At 51.1% G+C, this 26979-nt stretch overlaps 2 protein-coding genes across 3 annotated transcripts in view; one reads left to right on the forward strand and one right to left on the reverse strand.

The window, feature by feature from the left end:
• The window catches only part of LOC146772139 (cold-inducible RNA-binding protein B-like), a 56274-nt gene that overhangs the window by 24598 nt on the left and 4697 nt on the right, over positions 1-26979 (reverse strand). Inside the window, exon 5 of one of the 2 annotated variants that reach the window (XM_085638596.1) lies at positions 19327-19394. In XM_085638596.1, the coding sequence (XP_085494722.1) occupies positions 19334-19394 (61 nt within the window). In that variant the 3' untranslated portion in view covers positions 19327-19333. Of the gene's footprint in view, positions 1-17776; positions 19395-26979 lie in introns of those variants that run through there. The other variant, XM_085638597.1, reaches the window with a different exon arrangement.
• Positions 1-26979, forward strand: part of LOC146772140 (uncharacterized) — a 306827-nt gene that overhangs the window by 21301 nt on the left and 258547 nt on the right. The window lies entirely within an intron of this gene.

Here is a 26979-nt window from a genome sequence, read left to right on the forward strand (position 1 = left end):
TTTATTCCAGACAACGCCCCTACAGTATACCAAGCCATCTCTAAGCCACATAAGATCGCTGAGTCCGTTCACCAGGATGAAGGGACTTGGTCTCTGATGGGATGGTTTGGGGGACTACTGTCTACATGGGGATGGAAGATTCTTACCTTTGTCGGAGAGACTTTGGCTATTCTCTTCTCATGTTGCCTTTGCCTACAATGTGGTCCAGCTATATGCGAGCTCTGCGCCACCCTGTGTGTTCCAAATCCGGTATCACAGAAAGCAGCAAACACAAAGATAATGCTGCAACAACAGCTTGTAGACTTCATGCCTATTGAAGTCGATTCAGATTAACAACAGCCTCTGGTTTCTTTGCCTGAGTAATGGCAAAAGGAGGGTCTGAGGAAATTCAAATACGGCCCCATCTTTCCTAGTAACACCATTACGCTGTTGCCCTCACTCAGGCACCTTCAACCTTCGTAGCGTTTCTTTCACATTCTATACTGTTGCACATATTACACGACCTTTCCTGTTTCCCTGAGCTAAGTCCATTCTGAGACCCGGCTCGAAGCAACTAATCCCCGAGATAACCATCTATTGACCCATGGTGACCGTTCTCGGCCTCTCCAGTTGTTTTTTACGAAACACCATCTTCAACACGCAAACACGTCCTGTCGTAAATTAATTTAACCAAGGAATGGCTATGCCACCTGACCTATAGGGTCAGGTAGAGAACACGACCTTAGGGAAGGAATTTCTATTACCCATTATCCTGTATCTTGTACAAAGAATGTTTTCTGGTGGATGATTTGTATTTTTATTGCACATTGAGGGGGTTGTTGCTTTAGGGGATTCAAGCGCTACAAAAGACTGTGAGCCACGGATTGAAGTGGCAGTCTCCTGAGAACCTACCATTGATGTACTTCTAGGACAACTGTACCTAGCTGCAGCTAATAAATTGAAGTTCCTATGCTAAACAGAGTGTTCCGTGTCTCTGTAATTTGGAAGGCAAACTCAGAAGATTTCAGGCGTACTCTGCGCCGCCAGGCTTAATGAGCCCGGTTCTTCAGCTGCATTCAATACCGTCTCCCAGCGCACCCTAGCCACCAGACTCCACGACACCGGCATCCGCAGCAAGACCCTCGCATGGATACGCTCCTTCCTCACTGGCAGAAAACAGCAGATCAGACTACCCCTACCCCTCGGAACAGACAGAGACCAACTGCGGAGTGCCTCAGGGCTCCTCCCTCAGCCCCACCCTCTTCACCGTCTACATGGCCCCCCTAGCAACCACTGTCAGGAACTATGGGCTCAACATAGTCTCTTATGCCGATGACACCCAGCTAATCCTCTCCCTCACCAACGAACCCAACATCACCAAACACAACTTCCAAGAAGGGATGAAAGCAGTCGCCACCTGGATGAAGAACAGCTGTCTGAAACTCAACTCAGAACAGACAAGTCCTCATCCTTGGCTCCACCCCCTCCTCATGGAACAACTCCTGGTGGCCCTCCGGTCTCTGGAATACCCCTACCCAGACAGACCACGCATGAAATCTTGGCATCATACTAGACTCATTCCTCACAATGAATCGCCAGATGAACGCTGTATCGTGGACCTGCTTCAACACTCCCTGCATGCTCCAAAAGACTTTCAGGTGGATCTCAACCGAATCCAGAAAAACTGCCATGAACGCGCTCATTAGCGCCAACGCTCTCTACGTTGGAATCAATAAGAAACTCCTTCACAAACTCCAGTGTCCAGAACGCTGCAGCCAGACTGATCATTGACATCCCCACGGCAGTCAAATCACTCAACACCTCCGCGATCTCTGCTGGCTTCCAGTCGAAAGAAGAATAACCTTCAAACTCCTCATCCACGCATACAAGGCCCTTCACAACACTGGGCCCTTATACATGAACAGCCGCCTCTCCTTCCATGCACCCAAAAGACACCTCAAGTCAGCCCAGCTTTCTCCAGCCACCGTCCCTCGTATCAACAAGACCAGAACGAGAGGAAAGTCCTTCTCCTACCTCTCAGCCAAAGCAAGGAACACCCTTCCCATTCACCTCCGGTAATCTCCCATATTGCCCGAATTCAGGACTGACCTGAAGACCTGGTTCTTCGGGTGACCGCAGCACTCAACGGAGCCGCCAACACCTCCCTCCCAGCGCCTTGAGACCCTTACGGGCGAGTAGTTGTGCTTTAACAACCCTTATTGATTAAGTGGGATATTTCCTACACAGGCCATAGTTGCTGGTTGAATGAGCTCCTGGCACAGTTGTTAGTGTCTTTTTTGCCTCTACATAACATATTTGGATGCATTTAACAATCCATCTTGCTGTACCTGCTTTGGATATAGCGTTTCCTTAATTTGGATTGGAAAAAGCAACAAAGAGATGTTCGGTTTTTCTGAAGGGTTTAGTACGTTCTACATACTACATAAGTGCCCTTTAAACATCTTGTGTACGTAAAGCAGGTTCTCAAACAGTTTCTGGTTTTGGAAAGAAAACCTGTAACTCCAAGGTTTAATTTAAATGAAATGGCGAAATGACCTTTGGTAAAAATGTTGGTTAGGTGAATAGACGCACTTTTTCTGAGAAAACTTGGCTGTATGGTTCTTCGATTGCGAGTGCATGTATTTCACTGACTCATTGTAATGCTGCCATAGCTTCGAGGAAAGCTACTATCCATGTTAAGATTTGTAGATGGCAATTATGTAGTGGCTCAAATGGCAGCTCCGCAAGTCGTGTTAAGACAATGTTTGGATTCCACGCTAGTATTGGAGGTGTACGTGGTGAAATGACTCTTTTTAATCCTTCCATGAAGTGTTTGACTACAGGAATGCGGAAGAGTGACTGGTATTTCCTTTTATGCAAATATGCTGCAATAGCTGATAAATGTAGGTGTACTGAGACGAATGTTGTGACTTTTGTAAGTGTAACAGTTAACATTAGTGTTGTTCTGTTGGGGAAGATCAAATGAAATGAAATAGCAGCGCACAGCTCCCTCCGCAGAGGTATCCCGGCGCTGGGGGCCCTTGGTAAGATTAAGCAAGCTATTGCCCAGAGTCACATGGTGCTGGGCAAACCTGCCACCGGCGCCGGGGATCGAACCGTGAACCCTGTGGTCCGGAGTCAGGCACCCTGGCCGCTGCGCCACACCTCTTCCACCCAACCAGTTGGGTTAATTGCATGGAATGGGTTCCCCCTGCTTCTGAATGTAATACCTTGCAGACATATTGTCTGCGTAGAAGAACTGTCTTCCCTGCTATGCTTGTGAGGAACGCTTCAAGAGCCATTGCAATGGCTAGTAGTTCTAACATGTTGATGTGCAGAACCTGTTGTTGTGCTGTCCAATGTCCTTGAACCACAATGTCCTTCATATGAGTTCCCCATCCCAGAAGTGATGCATTGGTTGTGATTATCTGCAGGATTGGATACTTGGAGGCTTTCCCTGCTAATATGTTGGGATTGTTCCAACATAATAGAACCTAATGGTCCTTGGGTGAAACCAACACTAGATTTTACATGTTCCCTCCCCTTGTGACACTCTTGGAGGGGTTCCATGTAGGCGAGCCTGGGGCACTATTGCTACACAAGATGCCATTATTCCTAGGACGTATATCACTGGTTTGACTGGTAGGTGAAGATGTGGCTGAAAAAGATCCAGTTGGTGCTTGAGATTGCAAACCTTTTGGGTATTGGGATAAGCTGTCCCCGAGAAAGTATTGAGTATTGACCCCAGATAAGCTTGGATTTGAGATGGCTGGAGATGTGATTTTGTCGCATCGATCGAGAAATCCAATTGATATAATAGATTGTCATCGAGGCTGGGAAATACATGTTTTCTCATCTTAGTTTTGCTGCTACTACCGCTAAGCAATCAAAGGGTAGTACTTAGACTTGATAATGACGTTCACTTACCACAAACCTCATAAATGTTGTGTGTGCTAGATGGACTGGAATGTGGAAGTAAGCGTCCTTCAGGTCTAGCACAGTCATTAAGTCGCCTGTTTGGAGTAGTGGTATCACATCTTGTAATGTGACCATGTGAAAATTTGCTGATATTATGTAGCGAATGAGTGGCCGCAGATCAGGGCATGGCCTGCAGGGGCAACATGGTGGATGCGTTCTAAGGTCGCTCCGCCACATATCCCCATAACCTAACAAATGTATGTGAAAATCCACAAGATCCAATGCGGGACGCCGTTGCAGAGGACTCTACCCACCCCGAGGAGTCCGGGAGGACGACAATGAAGCCTCAAAATCCATTGCCTGTGCCCCTGAGCCCGAAGTGAGGTCTCGGCTCGGCGAACAGGCCTGAAGAGGCTTACGCTAAGTAGCGCATGAACGGAAAGGGCCGTCGCCAGCAAGGAGATCAGCGGGAGCCGAGAAGCTCGCACCCCGGAGCGCCTACAAGCATGAGGAGTGTCCAGTGAAGAAGGAGGTGCCGTAGCTCACAGCTGTGGGGACGAGCAGCGCCGTAAGCATTGCCACTGAGCACGACTCCAAGCGAGGCCTGGGCTTGGGCCTGCAAGCAACCACACAAGCTGAAACGCGGGGACAAGCTGAGGATCGCCTGCAGCTGGTGGATTGATAAGGAGGACCCGACTCACCCCATACGGACTAACCTACTGGCAGCAGAAGCTCGGCAGCCGCCACCAACGGGCCTTGGTAAACAGCGACGATCCGTATCGTCGTAAAGACCAGGAGGAGTGATCGCCAGCTGGAGAGCGTGTGAGGAGGTACCAGAGGGGATAACACACAGAGGTGGTGCCTGTTGCAGAAGAAACTAGCTGCGGGAGCCGAAGAGACGGAACCCTGCGGCAACGACGTGGCAAGGACAACAGTGGGTAAGCAGGGGAAGATCAGGGGTATTTCCTGAGATCACAGTCGCAGATACTGACCAAATGGTGACACATACCGTGGCTGATCGAAGGGGATTATAACAGCGTCATGGACACAGGGTTAGACAGATCCTTCCCCCCTCTACGATGCACTACTGCCTCGCCCAACTTGGCTGTACTGAGTGAATGGGTGTGCAGCTGGGATCTGGTGGATGTCTTGAGACATCGTAATCCTAGAGAGCAGGTATACTCATGTTATTCCACGCCCACAACCTGCATGTACGACTGGACAGGTTCTTGAGCTCACCCTCCTTACTCACCTGTGTGACAGGCTCAGAGTACCGGGGTCACACACATTCCGACCACAACCTACATTACTTCACAATTGCCTGGCATCACAGAACCCATGACATTCCTGCATGGAGGCTAAATCCGGCGATGCTGGAAGACTTCGCCTTCCGAGACTCGTTAGGGGAAGCCATCAGTGAGAACTTTAGACATAATACAGGTACTGCCTCATCCACCATGGTGGAATGGGCCGCCCTGAAAGTTACGTTGCGTGGAACGTGTCTGGTGCTGGGCTGCGCTATGAGGAAACAAATAGAATCGGAATTGTTGGAGGTGGAAAAAGATCTATTGGAGAAGGAAACGCAAGCGATAACAGAAGTTCCTGATTCCACCCCATTGTTAGAAGCGAGCAATAAACATGCAGCACTCTTAGAATGCCTAAGATGTCTAAACCTTGCGACACACTCAGCGAAAATCCATGCCACGGCGGATCGATCTGGGCCCCTCCTGGCCTGGTTGATCAAACAAGACCAGTCATCGGGACCCATCACAGCACTTAGATCCCAGGAAGGTGGGCTCAAATATACACCGCAGGAAATTCACAGTGAGTTAACTACACATTTTTCAGTTTTCCGCACGAGTTTTTAAAAACATATGCCAACCTCTTGGGGCCACAGTCACTTAGGGTGTACACTGAAGCATTACAAACTACATGCCTCCCAGCCACCCTAACAGAAGCCACACTGATCACCCTTCCAAAACTGGCTAGAGACCCCACGCAAACAGGTGCTTATCGACCCCTTGTGCTACTGAATGGGGATTATAAAATACTAGCAGGGGTCTTGGCAGGACGATTGGCACTCATCACTCCACATCTTGTCCACACAGACCAGAATGGTTTTGTCCCAGCTCGAAATACCTCCTTAAACACACGCAGGCTATTCCGGGTAATGCAGAATGCTACAGAGAGTTGGCCGGATTCGGGCTGCCTGGTATTAAGACTTAGAAAAAGCATTTAATACAGTTGAAAGGCCTTATATGTTTGCGGTGCTGCATAAATTTGGATTTGGACCTTACTTTTTAAGTCTGGTCAAATTACTATATGGAGCACCTACAATACGGGTTCACATAGGAACCTTGTTTTCAAGGCCCATAACGATCAGAAGAGGTACTAGGCAGGGGTGGCCCCCCTCTCGCCACTAATCTTCTCACTGGCTATAGAGCCTTTGGCGATAGCCATGAGTCAATCGGCAGAGCACTGGTGTATCCAGTTAGGTGTGGAAATGCATGCTATTTCACTATATGAGGATGACATTCTACTATACATTAGGAACCTAGAGACATTACCATTGATCATACCGAACACACTTCAACTATTTGCAAGACTATCAGGGCTAGGTGTCAACTGGGGGAAATCATGCTTATTCCCCTTTGCCCCCGATGCAGCACCCTGGTTGTCGATGGCGCATCAGTGACTTGGCAGCCGGTCATGTTTCACTACTTGGGAATAAGAATGTATCATTCAGATCGGGATATCATTCAGATCGAGATATCTTAGATGGCTATCTAACCAGAGCAGTAACGGTTCTGATATCACAAACAGAATTCTGGAGAACACTCAGTCTGTCAGTTGCAGGCAGGGTGGCGCTCATAAAAATAGTGATGTTCCCTCGCCTGTTGTACTATTTTACTAACCTCCCACTCACCCTACCAGCGTCCTTCTTTCGCTCCTTGGAAGGTACACTTAGAGATCTCATATTGTGCAACACATGAAGCAGGGTGGTGCTCGCAAAGCTACATTTGCCCCTGACCCAGGGAGGGCTAGCCCTACCGAACATGAACACTATGGCGGAACTACACTTAGCAGACACAGCGGGATGTGGTCCCCCGTACACGGTAAATAGACTTTTATATATTTTGAATATATGCACTGGGTCACACAAATCGCTCTCCTTATTGATACAGGTAGCTCAGAAGTGTTTGTCTAGCTTTATATCTCACTATACACATCACGCCTTATGCTCCAACCACGGGGTGGAGGCAGGGTCAGAATTGCAGAGCTCACAGCTTGGCATGAGGCAGGGATCTACACACTGGGAGACCTTTATACAGATGGTGAGCTATGGACATTTGCTGATTTGGCTGGTGAGTTCCTCCTGGACTCTTCCTAAACCATGCTTAATGGATAAACACACTGGGGCAACATCTCACAGGAACTAAAAACACATTTATTGATGCAATACACACATGTGATGGGCACCTTATTAAATGGTTTGCGGAATCGATTCGTGAACACTCTGTAACCGATATGGGACCCCTGCGGAACTGCCAGTGCACACCTAAAGAATAGACCATGATGCTAGAGAGCCCCAGACGGACTCCCAGAAATGCCGGGTTTCGTCTGATTCAATTTTAAATAGTTCACAGAGTATACCTATCCCCAGACAAAATTAACAGGTATTTTAAAAGAGCAGATGCATGCTGTCCACGATGTAAACTGATAAGACGCTGGACTATTGCATATGCTATGGTCTTGCCCCAAGCCACACTACTATTGGAGAGGAGTGATACAGCTTTTGTCCACAAGCACTGACAGGACACTCCCAAATTCGTGGGAAGCCTGCATTACAGGGATATTTGCCAGGGGTAAGAAACAGAGTCACCTTCAGATTCTTAGACCTAGGCCTGGTGGTAACCAAGAAACTTATAACAAGACACTGGAAAGCTGACACTCTGACACTGAAAGCCTCGTCTCAATCCAATCTGAACTGGGCCAAAGCAGAGGGAGCTTCCCTTCAAAAGGGAAGATACCCTTTGATTACGCAAATATTCATTTTCGGGTGACCTGGAACATAATCCCAACGACGCTTCAACTTGAATTAGCTCCAGAAGACGCCACAGACAACCCCAACGCCGACTGACTTGAATCACACGCAGGCTGACATCACAGCCATCGTACAGTGTGGTCTAGAGTGCGCAGTACATATTAGAAACAATAGACTGAAGTACAGGACCATGTCAACATGCCTCACCAATTTAGCCTGCAGAAGTGACACAGTGGTGCCCGCCACGTGCCTCTTTTCTCCACTATTTGTTGTTAAGAGTTTTGGAATTATATATATAGTTGTTTGATCAATAACCTTGGCAATACAGCATAGTTGCAAGGAATCAATAGCAGCGCCCATATCCAACACACGCACATGCAGGTACTTATCTCTTGTATGTATATAAATTGATCTGCTACGGTTACATGCTATCATTTATGTGTGAGCTCTATTTGTTGCAAAACTTAAAGCTGCATGGACATACATTTGCACATGTTATCTGCCAACATACAAGTGTATCTCAATGCATATGTTTTTGAATGTAACCTATGCTTTCGTACGTAACATGTAAGCATGTAAGATGCACAATATATCTTAAAAACCCAATAAAACGATCATACTAGGTGGCGCTACCCAAGATGGCCGCACTGAGGTGAGGCTCCTGGATGCTTGACCCCTCGCATCCGCCCTGCATCCGCCCTGGCTGTCCTAGGGGCGATCTAGCGACCATCGCTTGTTGAGGAGCTGCTGCCCTGCCCTCGGAGAGATTTCCGGCCGATTCGGAGCCGCCGGAGCTGAGATAGGCGGCCCGTGAGCTGCACCGGTGCTCGGGACGCAACCGGCCGGTTCCTCGGCCGGCAGTGCAATCTACGCGTGCCCGCGGCATACCACGAGGGGTGCAGGCCGCGAAACTGACAGCGGCTGGCCGGTGGCTGGAGGAGCCTTCGGAGTGGAGCCCGCGCTTGCACTGGACCTCAAGTTAGTTGGGGGGGGGGGGGGGGGCGGCGGATGGTGCGCGCCCCCCGGAGCTGTCACTGGGTGGATCGGCCCGAGCTGTGCGGGCCCGACTCTCTCCCTACGCAGCCAGCCCCGAACCTTACCGACTGAGGGAAATGGCTCCCCCTGGCCCCCCATAATCCTATCCTGGGTGCCAGGCGGGGGAACTCTTGGTGGGGCGATCCCTGAGGCGGTGCAGTCCCGCCGGACCCTGAAGTCCGCCATCACGCACGGAGCTGCGACGTTTCCTTGGCCCCCACGGCGCCGACTTGTGTGAGAAGCTGTACCGGACCACTCTTGCCCTGCACCATTGCCCAGGAGACATTGCCGGCGGGGAGGGCCCCCCCCCCCTCGCGTCTTGCCCATCGTGCCCGGTGGGGTGGCCCCCGGCGCAGTGCTTGGACTGGCGGGGGCGCCCCCTGACCCTTGCGCCCGGGGGGGTCTGGCTGTTGGTCCCGGGCCGAGGGTGGACGCGGAGTTTCCTTGCTGATTGGGTCGGGCCTATGGACTGAGGCGAGGGACGGCGCTTCATCGGCCCGTGCGCTGTGCCTTGACTGGTGATTGTCACGGGTGCGGATTACAGCGAAGGGCCTACGGCGAGCTGACAGCGACTTAGCCCGGATCCAGCTGGGGAGGTGAGTGCCGGACGGGCTCCGGGCCCTCCCTCACCGGGGACAGGACGCACCTTTACCCCCCCCCCTCCTCGATTTCTCCGTCCCTTGCCCGGCGCAGGGGGCTGCCGTGCTTGGTGGGTGGGAGCCTCCTGCCGGCCCACTGCGCCTGCCCTGGTGCCCGGCGCGTGCTCCCTGGGCCCACCATGGGCAAAGAAAAGGGCCCCAGACCGCCGGCGACGTCCCACCAGACGAAGATTGACCAATTTGCGAGCTCGGACCCGCAGGGCGCGGGCGGAGGGGAGGCGCCGGCCCCGAACAAGGACTTTGCCATCATCTTCCAGGCCATTGATGCCTCCCGCACATCCTTGGAGGGGATGGTTGGGGAAGTGAAGGTGGACGTTACACTCCTGCGGCAAGACCTCCGCAACGCCACGGCCCGCATTACGGAAACGGAATCCCGGATCTCCACGGCGGAGGACGACATTCGCCAGCTCCAGGATCAGGTCCGGGAGCTCACGACCCACTCCAAGGAACTACATAGACGGGCAGAGGATGCCGAAAACCGCGCCCGCCGCAACAACCTCCGCCTGGTGGGCTTTCCGGAGGGGGTCGAGTCTGGCCGAGCCGACGACTTCCTGGACGCATGGTTTAAGTCTTGGATGCCGGCGGCCAGTCTGTCAACTTGGTTCGTGGTGGAGAGGGCACACCGGTCGCTGGCGGCCAAACCTCCAGTGGGAGCCCTCCCGCGCCCCTTTATTCTTAAGATCCTCAACTTTAGGGACAGGGACGCTATCCTGCGGGAGGCGCGGGCGAGCGGCCCTTTGACTTTCAACAACCACACCATTATGATCTTCCCGGACTACACCCGGGAGGTCCAGGAACAACGCCGCACCTACACGGAGGTAAAGCAGAAGCTGCGCTCCCTGGGCCTCCAGTGCCAGCTCCAGTTCCCGGCCCGCCTACGCGTCGTTTTGCAGGGCAAGACACTGTTCTTTGACACTCCCAGGGCAGATTGGACCTGGCTAACCGAGGAAAAACCTTTGCGCCAGCCCGGAGGGGTGTCGCCCACTACTGTGCCCCGGGGCCATGACGCAGCTGGGCCCCAGCGACCACGGCGCAAGAAGCGCACGCACTCCCGGCAACGCAGAGGCGCGGCGATGGCCAGGGCCCGGTCCACGAGCACCTCTGGAAGAAAAGTGAGAGACTCCTCTGCCTCGTCTGGAACATGTGGCTGGGGGGTCCCGGCGCCGCCGGTCGCCTCGGCTGGATGGGTCTCCGACCCCCCTCAGCGCGCACATTGAATTGTCAGACCTCTCACGCAGCCCTGCTATATGACTTTATGTTTGTCTCCCGTATCCACAGGGGGAGGAGGCGACCTTGCCCGGTGACAGGGGTGGGGGGCTCTGCTGTCTCACGCTTTCCCATAGCAGCCTAGGACAAGACATTAGAATCCGTACTTCAGGAGGGGTCCACCACGCTCTTTACACCCGAGCGCCCAAGCTTGGGGTCTTGTAACTGTTGGTTCAGTTAGGGCGACAGATGCTTCCGTTCTTGAAGTGTAGGGTGGGGGGTGGGGGGTTGGGGTTGGGTATTCGTTGGTTGTTCCTCCTTGGGGGATTGTTTTGTTTGGTTTGGGTTTGTTCTCCACTGAGCCTCTCATGCAGCACCGCGCCACACGTGTCACCGCGCCACTCCATGCAGATTCACACGGGCTCCGCCGCCGCTCGCTTTCCGACGCCGTCCGCTAGCTTCCCCTGGCATGAGACCCATAGTCCCTCTGGGGCCTGCTCGCTCCTTCCTCCCCTCCTCGCGCACCCATGTCATGGGGTGTCTGCCCGGCGTCCCCTGGCCGCTCCACTCCCGGCGCGCTCCGTTCCCACCGCTGTCATGGATGACCTAGCTTCCAAGGCCCAGGTGCGCATCCTGTCCTGGAATGTGAACGGCTTACTGGATAGGCTCAAGCGCGCCGCCGTCCTTAAATATGCCCAGCGCGCGGAAGCAGATGTACTCCTGCTTCAGGAAACCCACCTGCTTGGCGAGAAATGTCCCTTTCTGGCGCGCTACGGGTATGACCGGGTATGGCACTCCAGGTTCTCTCGTGGGGGGGGGGGGGGGGGTATGGGGTAGCCGTCTTGCTGCGCCGCTCCCTCCCTTTTGTGTTTACCCGGGTGATCCACGATCCCCACGGGATGGGAATTGCCGTTTGCGGCACGCTTGAGGGTCGGCCGTTCAGTCTCCTGTCAATCTACGCGCCGCCCCCCGGGCTGTCTCGGGCTTTATCTCAGGTCGCATCTTTGCTGGCAACTCTCCCGCCGGGCACTATTGTTCTTGAGGGGGATTTTAATGCCGTCTCGGCCCCGCAGCTCGACTCCTCGGGTCCGGTTTCAACCTCCCGCGCCGGCGAAGCAGCTGGCGGGTTGGGCGGAGGCTCAAGGCTTGTGCGACGCGTGGCGTATCTGGCACCCGCACGCCCGGCAATACATTCACACTTCGGCCGCCCATCACACCCATGCACGAATTGATGCGATCTTTGTCCCTCCCGCCGATTGTGTAGGCATCCAGGACATCCGCATCCTCCCCAGGGGGATATCTGATCACTCTCCGGTCCTCCTGGGTCTGGGCCCCCCGCCCCGTTAACGCCTGGTTCCTCCAAGATAAGTCGCTCCACAGGGAGGTGGGGTCCACATTGATGCATTATTTTGTTGATAACGACGGGTCGGTCTCCTCGGCGGGCACCCTTTTGGAGGCCTGTAAGGCCACCATTAGGGGGGCTGGCAAAGCCCATGTGGTACGGCATTGCCAGACGCAACTCCAGCGGCTCACTGCCTGTGAGGCCCGTGCGCTGCGCCTGGAGCAATCTCTCTCTGAGTCCGATGATCCGGCCGGGACTCGGCAACTGCGACTTCTGCGTGAGGAGATTCGTCAACGGTCGCTTGACGCGGCTAAACTCCTCTGGCAATCCTCGCTGGCGAGGGTATACGGGTGGGGCGATAAGAATGGTGCGCTGCTGCATCGGCTGGCCACTTACCCCAGGGCATCGCGCATCATCCCGGCGGTGGCCGACTCTGACGGCGCGCTCCAATCTTCCTCCGTGGCGATAGCAGAAGCCTTCGCTCAGTACTATTCGCAGCTATATCGGGCCCGGGCGTCAGACCTTTCTCTGGCCTCTCTGCTCGCCGCTAGTAACTTACGACTTCCCCAACTTCGGTCAGGCGACTGGGAGAGTCTGGAGGTGCCCATTTCTCCTGAGGAGATCGGGGATGCGATAGGGCGCACGTCCGCGGGGAAGACCCCGGGACCGGATGGCTTCCCCCAGGAGTTTTATGCCACCTATAAGGATCACCTGGTCCCACGGTTGGGCGACCTTTATGCTGAAGCGGTCAAAAAAGGCTCCTTCCCTCCGGAAGCAGACATAGCCACGATTGTGGTTCTGCCCAAGTCTACGCCGCCACCTAGTGATAGGTCGGCCTACCGGCCGATCTCTCTTATTAACACTGATATCAAGCTTTACGCGGCAGTCCTGGCCCAGAGGCTCCGGCCCTTTTTGTCGTGCTTGGTACACCCGGACCAGTGCGGCTTCATGCAGGATCGGGGCACTCGCCACTGCCTCCGTCGCCTTCACGTGGCCTTGGCTCACCGCCATCGCATATCTCCATATCTCACCCTCCTGCTCATACCTCCGATTTCGAGAAAGCTTTCAACTCGGTTGGGTGGCCCTACTTGTTTGATGTCCTGACCAACATGGGTTTTGGCCCCAAGTTTGTTGGGATGGTACGGGTCCTTTACGCGCGCCCCCGTGCCAGAGTGTTGGTTAATGGGGCGTTGTCGAGGCCGTTTCGGATCGGCCGGAGAACGCGGCAGGGGTGCCCGCTATCACCCCTCCTCTTTGCGCTTGCAATGGAGCCCCTTGCTGCCCTGATCAGAACAGACCCTCTCCTTCGGTGCTGGGAATGGCCGGGCCTCGAGGCGGATAAAATCACCCTCTACGCAGACGACGTCCTGTTGTACCGTGGCGATCCGGCGCGCTCGGGCCCGCGCGCACTCCATATCTTGGGCCGCTTTGGCCGCGCATCTAGCCTCTACTTAAACCCGCGAAAATCGGTCCTTGTGCCTCTGCACCCCTCCCGGGAATGTTTTGACTGGCAGGACACTATTCCCCTCCGCCGGTTGTCCTTTAAATACCTGGGCATCTGGGTCTCTCTTCTCCCGGAATTGAGCTGGGCACTTAATGTGACCCCCTGGTCAAGAAAGCCAAGGTAGATCTGGAAAGATGGCAATCCCTCCCGCTCAATCCACTGGGGAGGGTGGCACTATACAAAATGATGATTCTCCCCCGGTTCCTTAATGTACTGCAAAACACTCCCGTGTTCTTTCCAAGGCCTTGGTTTCGCGAGCTGGACGGGATGGCGACCAGATTTCTCTGGGGTGGTGGGAGACCGCGGTTGGCCCTGTCGGTATGTCGCCTACCTACCTTTGATGGCGGGCTAGGCATGACCAACCTTTACCTCTACTACCTGGCCACCCGCCTCCTAGTCATCCATGACTGGTTTGGGGGGGGGATGGTCTGATCCGGCCTACAGGGTGGAATTAGAGGACCTGGGTTTCTCCTGTATTCAGGACCGCCTGTACGGCACCCCATCCCCGCCTCCTGCCCAGACATCACCAAAGCGATCTTCCTGGCTTGGCGAGCGGCGCTTCGCCACACCCGGTGGACCGGGAAGCTGACTCGCGCCACTCCCCTCTGGCACGGGACATGGTTGCGGGGCGTTGCGGAACTGGAGGGTTTTAAATCATGGGACCTACTCGGCATCTCCCTGTTGGGAGATGTCTGGCGGGGGGGACGTATGTGCTCATACCCGGAACTGCAGGCGCACTTCTCCCTCCACTCGTCTCAATTTTATAGATATCTTCAACTGCGACACGCCATACGCACCTACACCACACTGGACATTCGGCTGCCGGACCATAGCCGCCCGGAGGCTCAGGTCATGCTGGGCAATCTAGGGAGGGGTGGTATATCCAGGATATATCGTTCTCTTATTAACAATACCCCTATGCCCCGGGAGGGACTGAAGGAGCGGTGGGAGGAGTGGGTGGGTCCCCTGGACGAGGTCGACTGGCGGGATGCCCTTATGGCCCCCAGGCTGGTGACGGCCTCCGCCAAACTGAGGCTTATTCAAATTTATTACCTCCACACTGCCTACCTCACACCGGCTCGCCTGCACCGTGCGGGCCTCTCCGTTGAAGCAGCTTGCCCCCGTTGCGGCTTTGACCCGGCCGACTTCATCCACATGGTGTGGTCTTGCCCGGAACTAGGGGGGTACTGGAGGGGCATAGAAACCGATCTCACGGAGGTCCTGGGGTGGGAGGTGCCACATGACCCTAGACATACCCTACTGGGCATCACTGACGGTCTAGATGGCACACGCGCAGAGAAGTTATTCCTTACGACAGCGTTAATGGTGGCGAAACGAGATATTGCAGCGGCCTGGAAGCAACCACAGCCGCCTAGCTTGGCCAAATGGAGCACTGGCGTGGACTGGTGTGCGGCACAGGAACGAACTCTCTACCAGGCAAGGGGTTGTCATAAGAAATACCGTAGGGTCTGGGGGAAATGGTTGGGCAATGTATTATGAGCATGCGGTTCGGGGGGGGAGGGTTTCGGGGGGGGGGCAGGGTGGTGGCGTGGTCCTAAGCTGTGCTGTTGTACGCGGGTGGTTCGACAGGCTCAATGTTGTTTCATGTTGTGTCATTCAAAACAATAAAAACTTGTTTATCAAAAAAACCCAATAAAACAGATCAAACAAAAACATTAGTGGCCGCAGATCAAGAACGGATCTTAGGGTTCCTTCTTATTTTGGTACGAGGAAATAAAGGGAGTAAACTCCTTTGTTTTGATGCTTGTGTGGGAGTATTTCAATGGCCACTTTTTGTAGTAATGCCTTTACTTCTTCTTTGAGCAGTGGTAGATGCTGTGAATTTAAGACCTGTTTTTTGGGGTGGAATACTTGGTGGTTTTTGAAGTAGTTCTAGGCAATTTCCTCGTCTATCAATTCTTAATACTGATAGGTCTGATGTAGTGTTTTCCCACAACTGATGCAATTGTTGCAGCCTGCCTGGTGTTTTGTGGTCGGGAAAGGGGGTATGCCCCGGTTGGGCGTGTCTCTCCCTCAGCCTTTATTATTTTTGTAGTCTCCACGATAGGCGCCACGTCCTTGCTGGTGGTATTGCTGTTGTTGGCACTGATGGGTAGTATTTTCTGTGGTAGAAGCTTTTGCAGCTTCTCGACCCTGGTATCTCCGAAAGGGCTGTTTTTTGCACTGTGGTCTGTAAGGCACTCGTTGACTTGGCAGTTTTGGTGCCCTTTTCAATTTTTTCAAGCTGAGTGTCTACAGCTGGTCCAAAAAGGTGTTGTCCAAAGGGACATTCTGAATATGCAGCTGTTCTTTGGGTTTGAACCCGGAAATTCGTAGCTACACGTCCTTTGAGCATGGCCGATATATTTATGCCCCTAGCAGCAGTGTCTGCTCCATCTAAGGCACATTTAATGGTAGCGTTTGAAATGAATTTACCCTCGTTGACTAGATCTTCTAACCACTTTTTATCAGAATTCTTCTGGGAGGTGTTGCATGAGCTCCTTCCTGCATTTCATCCCGGGTTGCTCCGGTATGACAAGAGCAGGCCCACAGAATTGGCAATTCAACAATTATTAGCATGGCAGTGGCAACTCTTTTGGCAGCAGCATCAATCCTCTATCTTCATCTGGAGGAGGTGCCTCTCCAGTACCTTGTGCAGCTGCTTATTTTCTAGCAGTGGTGACAAGGGAGTCTGCTGGGGGATGCCCTCGAATGTAGATTCAGTCGGTTGGTGAGGGTCTATATTTTTTCCTCAATTCTTGGCATTAGGGACCTTGATTTGACTAGGTCCTTGAAATCTTCCTTGGAAACATTACAAATGGATCCAATCATGGGCTAGTATTGGACTATGCGAAAGTCACTTTCCTCCTCTGTAGAATGCACCGGGAGCTTATGATTCTCTGCTGCTCTGTGGATGACGCTATAATAAGACAAAGTGTCATCGGGGAGAAGGTTTCATGGGCACAGGCGGTTCAGTGTCTTAAACTCATACCACGCATAGTCATCCCATGGGTCAGGTGTATGTGGAGTATCTTGTGTGCCTGGGAATCAGTGTCTTGGGTTTCTCCCTCTTCTTCTTTCTGTGGAGAGGGTGAGTGATTTTGAGGTGACGAGGTGGACTAAATATTATAAGGCTTGTGGCCTGGCCTTCCTGTGGCATAGTTTTTGGTGGAGGCTGAGGAAATTGGGATTCCTCTGCTTTTCTTTTTGCAGCCTCCTTTCGTTTCTCCTGCATAAAATGTTGCAGTCCCTCAAATACGATCCCCTGCTCTTGAGTGGTTTTGGTAGTTTGTGTTTTTTGTTTCTTTGGCACCGGTGGCGTGTCTTTAGAAACAGTATGTGGCTTCGAAACCTCAGAGCCATATATTCTCTTCTGTTTAAGAAGAGTGTTAGTGATGTTTTTCAGCCCTCAGTTCCGAAGTCTGTTTCAGTTCCGTTCCCCTCGAGGCCAAGTGCATGATTAGTTACAAAGTCCGTTTGAGGGTATGCTTGGAGCTCTTTGGTGCCGATACTTTTGGCGGTCCCATTTACTTTTAGGCACTGGCTGCTCGCTGGAACTCACCCCTTGTTGTGGCCTGGATGCCTGATCGGGATTGAGAATATTCTTGTTCCTTCTTGGCTCAAAGGCCTGGTCATGGTGTCAGCCTGACCAAGCTGGTTGTGGCGCACCGTGGCAGGGTTGTGGCAACAGTACTCACAATACATAGCGTTGTCTTGATCTTTGGCCCAGAGACGGTGGTCGGCGACGTGAGCTGTACTGGAGCATATTCGTCCCCTGACGATGTGTCGGACGCGGTGTAGTGTGGGCTGGCTATGATTATCCAGCCTTCTGTTGGATCGCTTGCCTCGCTGTTGTGGCTGAATTCTGCCTCAGCCTCCTGCACCATGGTGTGTGCAAGGCGATCTCGTTGTGTCCGAATTTTTTCTTGAACAGTGCTCAGACAGCGCACTGTTCTTTGTGCGCTGGAGACAGGCACACATTGCACACGTGTATGCAGGTGTGGGTGTACTTGGCTCAACACCGAGTGCAGTGTTGTAATAGTTTTCTTTGTCTCCAACACCTGGAGACGGTCATTCTTGATGGGCATTTGTTACTTGGATGAAGGGATGTCTCTCCCAGTGTGTACTCGATTACGGTCATGGACTTCTTTTCTGTAGTCTGCGTGGCGTCAAATGCTGCAGTGCTCCGACGCAGTCCATCTGAGCACAATGGCGGAAAAAAGCTTTCTAGCAAATCGTTCCACATGCACAATGCCTCGAGGGTGAGGAGAAACAAGACACAATGCCGATCATAAAACTTTCTTGGAATAAGTTGCCGAGTCCGGGACCAACACTAGATGGTAGGAGTATGCATAGCAGTTGTTATCTGCAGTCAACACATGCTACAAATAAAACAGTTTCTTCCAAACCGAGCTCTCAGTAACTGCATTTCACATGCAATCATTGACAACTCAACCGCCCTCCAAGAAAATCCAACAAGCACACTTCCACCACACACATCCATAAATTAAGGTCCTAATACATTACAGAAGATTGGATTCGGACTGTCAGAAAGACGACAAAACTCTGATTCTGAAAAAGGAGGGCCAGCATTGGGGCATAAAGGCATGGTGCAAATAAAAAACAAAATTAGAGTGGGTTAGAGGTTGGTTACTATGCATTTTCAGTGTAAAGATTTATTTAGCTACATCGTTAAAAAAAAGTGTCTTTAAATTGGCCTTTTAGTTTTTTTTTTTTTAAGCTGCATATTTACCACAGCGTACACTTCTTACAGCTAGGTTTAGGTGCCTTGATTATGTTTATGTCTGGAGGGACTATATCAAATTTCAGGAGAGCTTACCTTCAACACAGCAGCAGCAAGTGTTCATAGGGCGGCTATCCTCGTGTAAGAGAGCCCAAGGCAAAGGAATGAAAGGCAGGCTGCACATCATTGGCTATGGTTCAGAGCTGCACTCACGAGTACCCACCTAGAAGCACACTCTACTTTTAAACAGGTCTTGGAAGCTGGGGACAGAGGCTGAAAATCCAGAGCCGTGCCTGTGTTTCACTGACAAGGAGGTTCCACCTCATGACTGAATGCCCACTGTGGTGGTGATCCAGACTAGATGGCTTGTGCTGGTGGTAGAAAGCCCTCTTGGAGACACTTAGACCCAATTGAGGTCATCCTTGGAAGACATTGGAGTCCACTCGTTAAACAGTTGGACTTTTCTTTCCTTATTAGTAAAGACTAGAAAAGGGGGCTTTGCCACGCTTGGAAATGGCTTGGGTTTTTATTTTAGGGCTCTCATGTATGCAAGGCGGATTTCAGTCAGGCACACTCAAGTAGATTTGCAGTCATCCTTGGGCCAGGAGATATTCTAGCCACGTGCAGGTTTAATAAAGAATGTTTACTGTTTACCATGTACTAAAAGGAGGAATGCAATAAATGCCGGGATTACTGCTTTTCAGAAGTGTCCCAGTGTCTGCCACATAACGGGGCCATTCAGTGTTCAAGAATGTCATTGAAGATGGAGAACAAAAAACATTCAATGTACTGGTTTTGGCTTAGCACATGGCGAGACTCAGAACAGATACTGCTGGATATTTGGACGTTCCATGTAACCACGGCACAAAGACGAAACACTCTGAACTGACTTACCCACAAGCTATTCATAACTGTCTCTGTAGGATCCCCCAGAGCGATCATAGCCACCACTCCTGCCTCCGCTGAGGAGAAAGGCAATTCAGATGAGAATATAAAACAAAAACAGACTATATACACCAATTCCTAGCAAAGTGAAGTCTGACAATTTACTGTAAGTGTGTTATTGAACAGCAGTGAACCGGCAGTCAATAAAGCTACAGTACTCTTTTACTGAACATCTTTCCCGGCTAATTATGTCCAGCACATCTATGAAAATGTAAGTGTCTTTTAGAGGAGCTTCCTCCCAGAGAGGCTGGTCTTTCGGCCATGGGTGAACCACAAATCTTGCATTTTTACTTTTTCTTTCAAACAAATCCATGCGCGGGGGGCCCGCCCATATCTGAAAAATATGATCACCTAATTATGTTGATACCATGGATGTAAGGCTTAACACAGCCTCCTACTCTCATGCACAGAATAACTGGGATCTCCCCCGGTAGGCAATGTTTAACATAGCAGTTTTTCAATAAAGCAAATGACACTGAAAATAAAGGACAGACCTCTGTAGACTATAATAAGCCCATCCACCTCACTCTGTGACCCAAAGTCCAGACATTTTGGTGGTGTTGGGGGGGCGCTCAAGGCTCAAACCCTCCTCAGAGGTGCCAACTGCCAGGTTTGCACTGCTCGTAATAGCATCATGAACAGGGAGGAGAGAGGGAGCATATGACTGAGAGATACTAACGATGCAGAACAGCATTGATCTTTCATAGATTCACACGCTTGGATAACGATTCATAAAGCAACATTTGTCAAAGACATTCTGCGAAAATGAGGCCTACCGTACCCACAACGTTTACACAATACAGACAAACTGATGTCTTAAATTATAATTGGACACCTAGATTATAGTGTCTGGAAAGGTATGGTGTGTGGTCATGACCAGGTTGTTGCTCTGCTAAATTCTAATCAATCAGGAGTTTGTTAAGCGCGACTCCTCACCCGTAAGGGTCTCAAGGCACTGGGGGGTGGGGGTCACAGGTTCCAGTCCATCAAGGAAGGGGTCTATCGAAGAGCCAAATGTTGAGGTTTCTTGCGAAGATGGGGAGCAATGTCGTCTGTCTGAGGTGGAGCAGAAGGTCGTTCCAGGCTCTGGCCGCGTGGAAGGAGAAGGAGCGGCCTCCCGATCTGGTCTTTCTGGTGCGGGGGACCACAGCGTAGGAGAGCTGGGCTGATCGTAGGGTCCTTTGGGGTGCGTGGAATTTGAGTCGGCTGTTCGGGTATGCTGGTCCGGTGTCGTGGAGGGCCTTGTGGGCGAGCATCTTGAATGTGCCTCTATCTTCGATGAGGAGCCAGTGGAGTATGCACAGGGGCTGGGAGATGTTGCAGTGTCTTCGCAGGTTGAGGACCACTCTTGCGGCGGCGTTTTGGATGTTCTGTAGCTTGCGGGTGAGTTTTTTTTTTATTCCGGCATAGAGTGCGTTATCGTAGTCGAGCCTGCTGGTGACCAGGGCGTGAGTGACGGTCCTTCTGTGTTCGAGGGGGATCCATTTGAAGGTCTTACTTAGGAGGTGGAGGGTGTGGAAGCAGGAGGACGAGACGGAGTTGATCTGACGGTCCAATTTGAGCTCTGAGTCCAGGATGATTCCCATGTTGCGTGCATGGTCCGTCGGGGTGGGCGGGCCTCCGAGGGCGGGAGGCCACCAGGTGTCGTTCCAGGCATCGGGGTTTGGGCCCATGATGAGTACTTCCGTTTAGTTGGTGTTTAGTTGTAGGCAGCTGTTTTTCATCCATTTGGTAACAGCTTCCATGCTTTCTCGAAAGTTGTGTCTGGCGGTGTTGGGTTTGTTGGATAGGGAGAGGATGAGTTGGGTGTCGTCTGCGTATAAGACACAATGTTGAGTCCATAGGTTCTGACGATGGGGGCGAGCAGAGTCATGTAGACGTTGAAGAGCGTGGGGCTGAGGAAGGACCCCTGGGGGACTCCGCAGGTGGTAGGTGTAGGGTCAGAGAGGAAAGGGGGCTGTCTAACCCACTACGTTCTGCCGGAGAGGAAGGAGCGGATCCAGTCGAGGGCCTTGTCTTTGATCCCTGCTTCGTCAAAGTTGTCGTAGATGCTCTTGATTTTGTGGTGGAAAAAGGTGCTGAGTTTGTCGCAGAGGTCTTGTGAGGGAGGGATGTCGGTGGACTCGCTGGTAGGTTGGGAGAACTCCTTGATGAAGTTGAAGAGTTCTTTGCTGTTGCGTGCATGAGTGGAGATTCTGTCTTCAATTGCTTTTTTCCTCGTTTTTCTGATGAGTTGGTGGTGGGCATTGGTGGCGGCTCTGAAGTTGTTGTGGGCTTCTGTGGATTTGGTGTTCCTCCGGCCCTTTTCGAGGCGGCGGCAAGTGCGTCTGGACTCTCGAAGTTCGGTGGTGAACCATCTAGCTTTATTGGCGTTGTTTTTTTTTTTTTTGAGGGGGGATATGGTTGGCGCTGTCGGAGATCCATCTGTGCAGGGTTTGGGCTGCGGTGTTGGGGTCGTTGTTTTCCGTGATGGTTGGGATGGAGTTGCTGAGTGACGAGGTTAGCTGGTCGTCGTTGATTCTGGTTCAGTTTCTTCGTGGGAGCAGGTGCTGGTGTCTGTGGATGGTGGGTGTTCTGAAGGTGAAGTGGATGCATTGATGGTCAGTCCATGGGAGTTCTGTGGTGTGGCTGAAAGTGATGGAGTTTCCTGTTGTGAGGGGGTCGAGGGTGTGTCCTGCTGATTGTGTGGGTTCGGTCACGATCTGGCGGAGTCCAATGTTGTGGAGGTTGTCCAGGAGGGATGTGGTGCTGGGGTCCAGTTGGTTGTCGAGGTGGAAGTTGAGGTCTCCCAGTAGGGTGTAGTTGGTGGACGCGATGGCATACGGGGAGATGATGTACGTGATGGAGTTGGCGAAAAGTCCGCGGGGTCCAGGGCATCAGTAGATGAGGGTTCCTCGGAGGGTGGAGGTAGGGCTGGCCAGTATCTTGAAGTGAAGGTGTTCCATCAGCTCTGTGGGCTCATCTGGGAGTGTGCTTAGGCGGAGGGGGGATTTGTGGATGATGGCGATTCCTCTTCCAGGGCGGGTGGGGCAGTCCCGCCTGGAAAACTTGTATCCTTGGGGAATGGTGATGGCGATGTCCGGTCCAGAGGTGGTGTTGGTCCAGGTTTCGGTAAATAATGCTACGTCCGGGGTGGTGCTGTCGAGGAGATCCCAGGTTGGGGTTTGCAAGGGATTCTGGGTAGGAAAACAAGCTATACCTCGCTGGACTCCCCCGGGTGTCTAGTTTTCAGAAATGTGTGGGTTTGGTAGGTTTCGCAAGATGGTCGCCGAGCCCCTGGCCAAACACCCAGGTGACCCCCCCTTGCAAAATCAGGTTGTTTTGTGATAGTTAATTTTGGTGTCTCCTCAATATGTTTTGGGCCCTTGCCTGTCCTGGGTACTTAACCCACCCATGCGAGTGAGATACCATTTTTATTGGGAGACCAGGGGGAACATTGGGTGGTAAGAAATGTATGGATCCACACAGATTCCAGAACTTTCCACCACAGAAATGGGAGTAAAATGTGTTTTTTTTTTTACAAAGTTTGAGGTTTGCAAGGGATTCTGGGTAACAAAACCTGGTGAGAGCCAGACAAGTCACCCCAGCCTGGATTCCCCTTGATGTCTAGTTTTCAAAAATGTATACGTTTGCTAGGTTTCCCTAGGTGCCGGCAGAGCTAGGGTACAAAATCTACAGCTAGGCACTTTGTAGGAAAAGGGTCAGTATTCACTGTAAAAATGTGGTGTGTCCAATTTGCGTTTTGGGCTGATTCCTGACGCGGGCACTAGGACTACCCACACAAGTAAATTCCCATTTTTCTCGGAAGACTTTGGGAAATGCAGGGTGGGTGGAATTTTGTGGATCCACGCAGATTCCAGAACTTTCCACCACAGAAATGTGAGGAAAATGTGGGTTCTTTGACAAAGTTTGAGGTTTGAAAGGGATTCTGGGTAACAGAACCTGGTGAGAGCAAGACAAGTCACCCCATCCTGGATTCCCCTTTGAGTCTAGTTTTCAGTAATGTACTGGTTTGCTAGGGTTCCCTATCTGCTGCCATTTTTTTATGGGTGGGGGGCATTGGCATGCCCATTCCCCGCTGACTTCACCCCTGAATTAAAAAAAAATATATTTCCTGATGCCTAGTGGGCTTTCAGGTGCGGTGGGGGGGGGGGAAGAGGGGCTATTGACCCCATATGCCTCCCCGGGAAGGTGGTGCAGAAAGACTGTGGTAATTGTTTTTGGGAATGGGGGCATTGGAATGCCCATCTTGGGCAGCCCCCACCCCTAAATCAAATGTAAAAAAAATCCCTAGCTTCTAGTGGGCTTTCTGTCCCCCCTGGGGGTCAGATTGGGGGCTACTGCCTCCGTCTACCCCCCCGGGGGGGAAGAAAGGCTGGAATTTCTCTGGGGGTGGGGGCATTATCATGCCCATTTTGGGCAGCCCCCACCCTACATTACTAAAAAAACAAAATCACTGGTTTCTAGTGGGCTCTCTGTACCCCTCCCCCAGGGCTTAGACTGGGAGCTACAGCCCCTGTCTGCCCCCTGGGGGGGGGGCAGAAAGACTGGAATTTATCTGGGCGGTGGGGGCACTGTCATGCCAATTTTGGGCAGCCCCCACTTCAACATGAACACAATAGAAAATCCCTGGTTTCGGGGGGGGCAGATTGAGGGCTACGGCCCCTATCTGCCCCCCCCACTGAGTGTAGTGGCCCATTACAGTTTCGGTTTCCATGAAATGCCGACAGCACGATGTGCGTGCTGATCGTCATTTCAGGGAAACCAGGGGGAGAGCTTCGGGAGCTGGGGAAGCTCTTCCCCAGCTCTCGAGGCTGTTGGGGAGAAAAGGAAAGGGGTTAAAGGGATCAGGGTCTTCATTTGACATCTAATACCAGCCTGTTAAGCTTCTCTTTCTCTCTAGAAGTTTTAGGCAGGACACTCAATATCTGAATATTTGGAAGTAGTCCCCTGTATAGACAAATAGTGTAGGAAAGTGCCTCTTCTTTTGCATGGTTACCTCAGGGGACTCCCTGGACTCTGTGCACACCATACCTTACTTTGGTATAGTATATACAGAGACAGCATCCTACAAATAGGATGTATTACGTTACAGTAGGCTTGCCCTCTTCACAGCTACATTTTGACTAGGAGTGTCCCAGAGTCCCCACGTGCAGCCAGTAATTATCCTAATGTTTATGACTATCAATGAAGATCCTATAATACAGTTTGGTTATGGTAAACAATTGTGGATATTTTTCAAGGAAAAGTAGAAGGTAAAGTCATGCTAGGCGCAATATTAAAGGTATTTGAAGTCACGGAAGTACAATTTTGCTAATTCAACAGCTGCAATTAAGTCACTCAAGATTTGAAGCCATGAAAGGGTCTGGGATTGCCATCACTTTTTCAGAGGTGTGTGCATTTGCGTCTTTAGAAAACTGATGGCAAGACTGACTCAAGGCTTCTACCATTTCTAAACACTGTAAGAAATAATGTTACTTCATTCAGGCAACTTAAGAGCAGACATCAGCTCAGTCACAATTCCAACCTGTGACCTCTAGATCACTGCATAATCCAAAGATCTTTCAACTCGCTGAGCTGTCCTGTAAAGAAGGTAGGATCCAGGAGCGTGACAATGTAACCATAAATCTAGACAACGAAGGCTGGAATGGAGCCAGGCGAGTGGTAGATGTGTGGGGAAGCAAGTCGTTCTCGACTAACCTTATTATAGCCTAGTTGGCGATGATAGAAGCACAACTAGTTCATGTATCTACTGCAAGGATGCAGGAGTGTGGGTGTTTGTTAGCGACTGGAGCTGTTCTAAGTGCGTGTTTTGATGTTGTTCATTTCGAAATTCATGAGAGGAGTTGCAGATTACATTGTCAAATTGCACGTTTATGAGGTTTCCATGTATGCACATTCCCTGCTTTTTCTTTTTACAAGGGTGGTTGGGGCACTCCAGTTAACGATTATTAATGCTAACTGAGGCTTTAATTTAATAGGCAACTCTTGTTTTTTAAACTAGCCCATGGGTCGGGATGGAAAAAGTGTTTATGAATGTTAATGATAATCTAGTGATTGACGCTGACATTAATTCCCAGGCAGTTACCCAAATACAAACTGTAGAGGTTGGTCAGAAAGCAGCATGTGCACTACTGGCAGAAGGAGAGCATGGAGACACTACAAGGATGTCAATATTTTGTCAGATGTCAGGTCCTAAGTGGACAACTAGGGTGCCTCGCACAACAAAGCAACCACTGACTTTCTGCCAAGGTTATTATAGAACCCATAGTAAGAGGTCAACGTGCAACCTACAGATCTCAGAAGTTACGGAAACTACCCCAGATCCATGCCAGCCATGCCACCATAAGCTGATACTACTGCAAACAGCAGTCGTGTAATTGATCTGAGACCCGTTACACCAGAAGTCTTCAAACTGTGGGGCGCACCACGGCGGGGCATGGATGGGTTCCCAGGGGGCACAGATACCTCTGCGAGTATATGTAACTGAAGATGGCCTGGAAGTGCGAGCAATGTTTATTTGCTGCATTTCCAGGCTGTCTTCATTTATTCTGAGCCCGTTGATTTGAGTGGAGTGGGGGCAGGGGGCAGTGAGTGTGGCTGGCAGGGTCAAAGAGATTAACAACAAGCATATGGAATGCAATAGGTCCTGCATTTGCAGGAATTTAAGCTACTGGCCTTGTAAATGACAATGCCTTTTATTTAGGTTTTAAAAACCAAAACATAAATGAAAGGCTGCCATTTACAATGCCAATAGCTCAAACTCGCATAAATGCGAGACCTGTTGCATTGCAACTGCTCGTTCTTTCTTCAAGTTGAGATGTCATCTATTTTTCACACCACTAATTTTGATTAAGGTTTACTTAAATATGCAGTTACTTGGGGGGGGGGGGGGGCTATGTTTTATGCTGCAAAGGAGGGTGTCGCCAGGAAACCTGGGCGTCGCAGTGCTTACTGTTCACAATTAGCCTTTAAAGACCCTTCGTGAATAGCCTTTGAAACTCCTTTGAAATCATGCATATGTTTTATTAAACAGACGTAGGAGAAGAACTCTCGGGCGCGCATACATTTCTAAAATTGGAATAGCTTTGTATTAAGCACCACGCAAGTGATAGCCAACAGGGAACATTTTCACTGGTGCAGAAACATGTCAAATCCACCTTCACCATTGCTCATCTTTCTGCTCGCCTGATGCTGCATAGATGAAGAGGCACTAATTGATACATGTATTTTCTCTATGTTTCAATAAGTAAAGGCTGCACAAATAGTTATTGTGAAATAAGTTCGTGGTTTGTTTGTCCTGGTGAAAACTATATTTGTTTGAGAGTTTGTTTGAATGTGCGTTTTAACTGTGCAGTAATAAATACAACTTTTGTACTTTGCGTTTTCCCTTGTTTACTTTTTGATGCTTTTGGTTGTGTTTCACGAGGGCGATTCGTGCTGGTCAGTGTGGTTTTGAGCACGAGAAGGGATTGCTGCTTTCACTTGTCTCAGTTTACGTTTGTCATATTATATGATGGGATGAACATTTCATAATTTTTTGTTTCAAAAACGTTAACATTTCAAATGTGCACATCAAAGAGTGGGTAGTTCTAAAATTCG

This window comes from Triturus cristatus, chromosome 12 (assembly GCF_964204655.1).
Source record: "Triturus cristatus chromosome 12, aTriCri1.1, whole genome shotgun sequence".
NCBI lineage: Eukaryota > Metazoa > Chordata > Amphibia > Caudata > Salamandridae > Triturus > Triturus cristatus.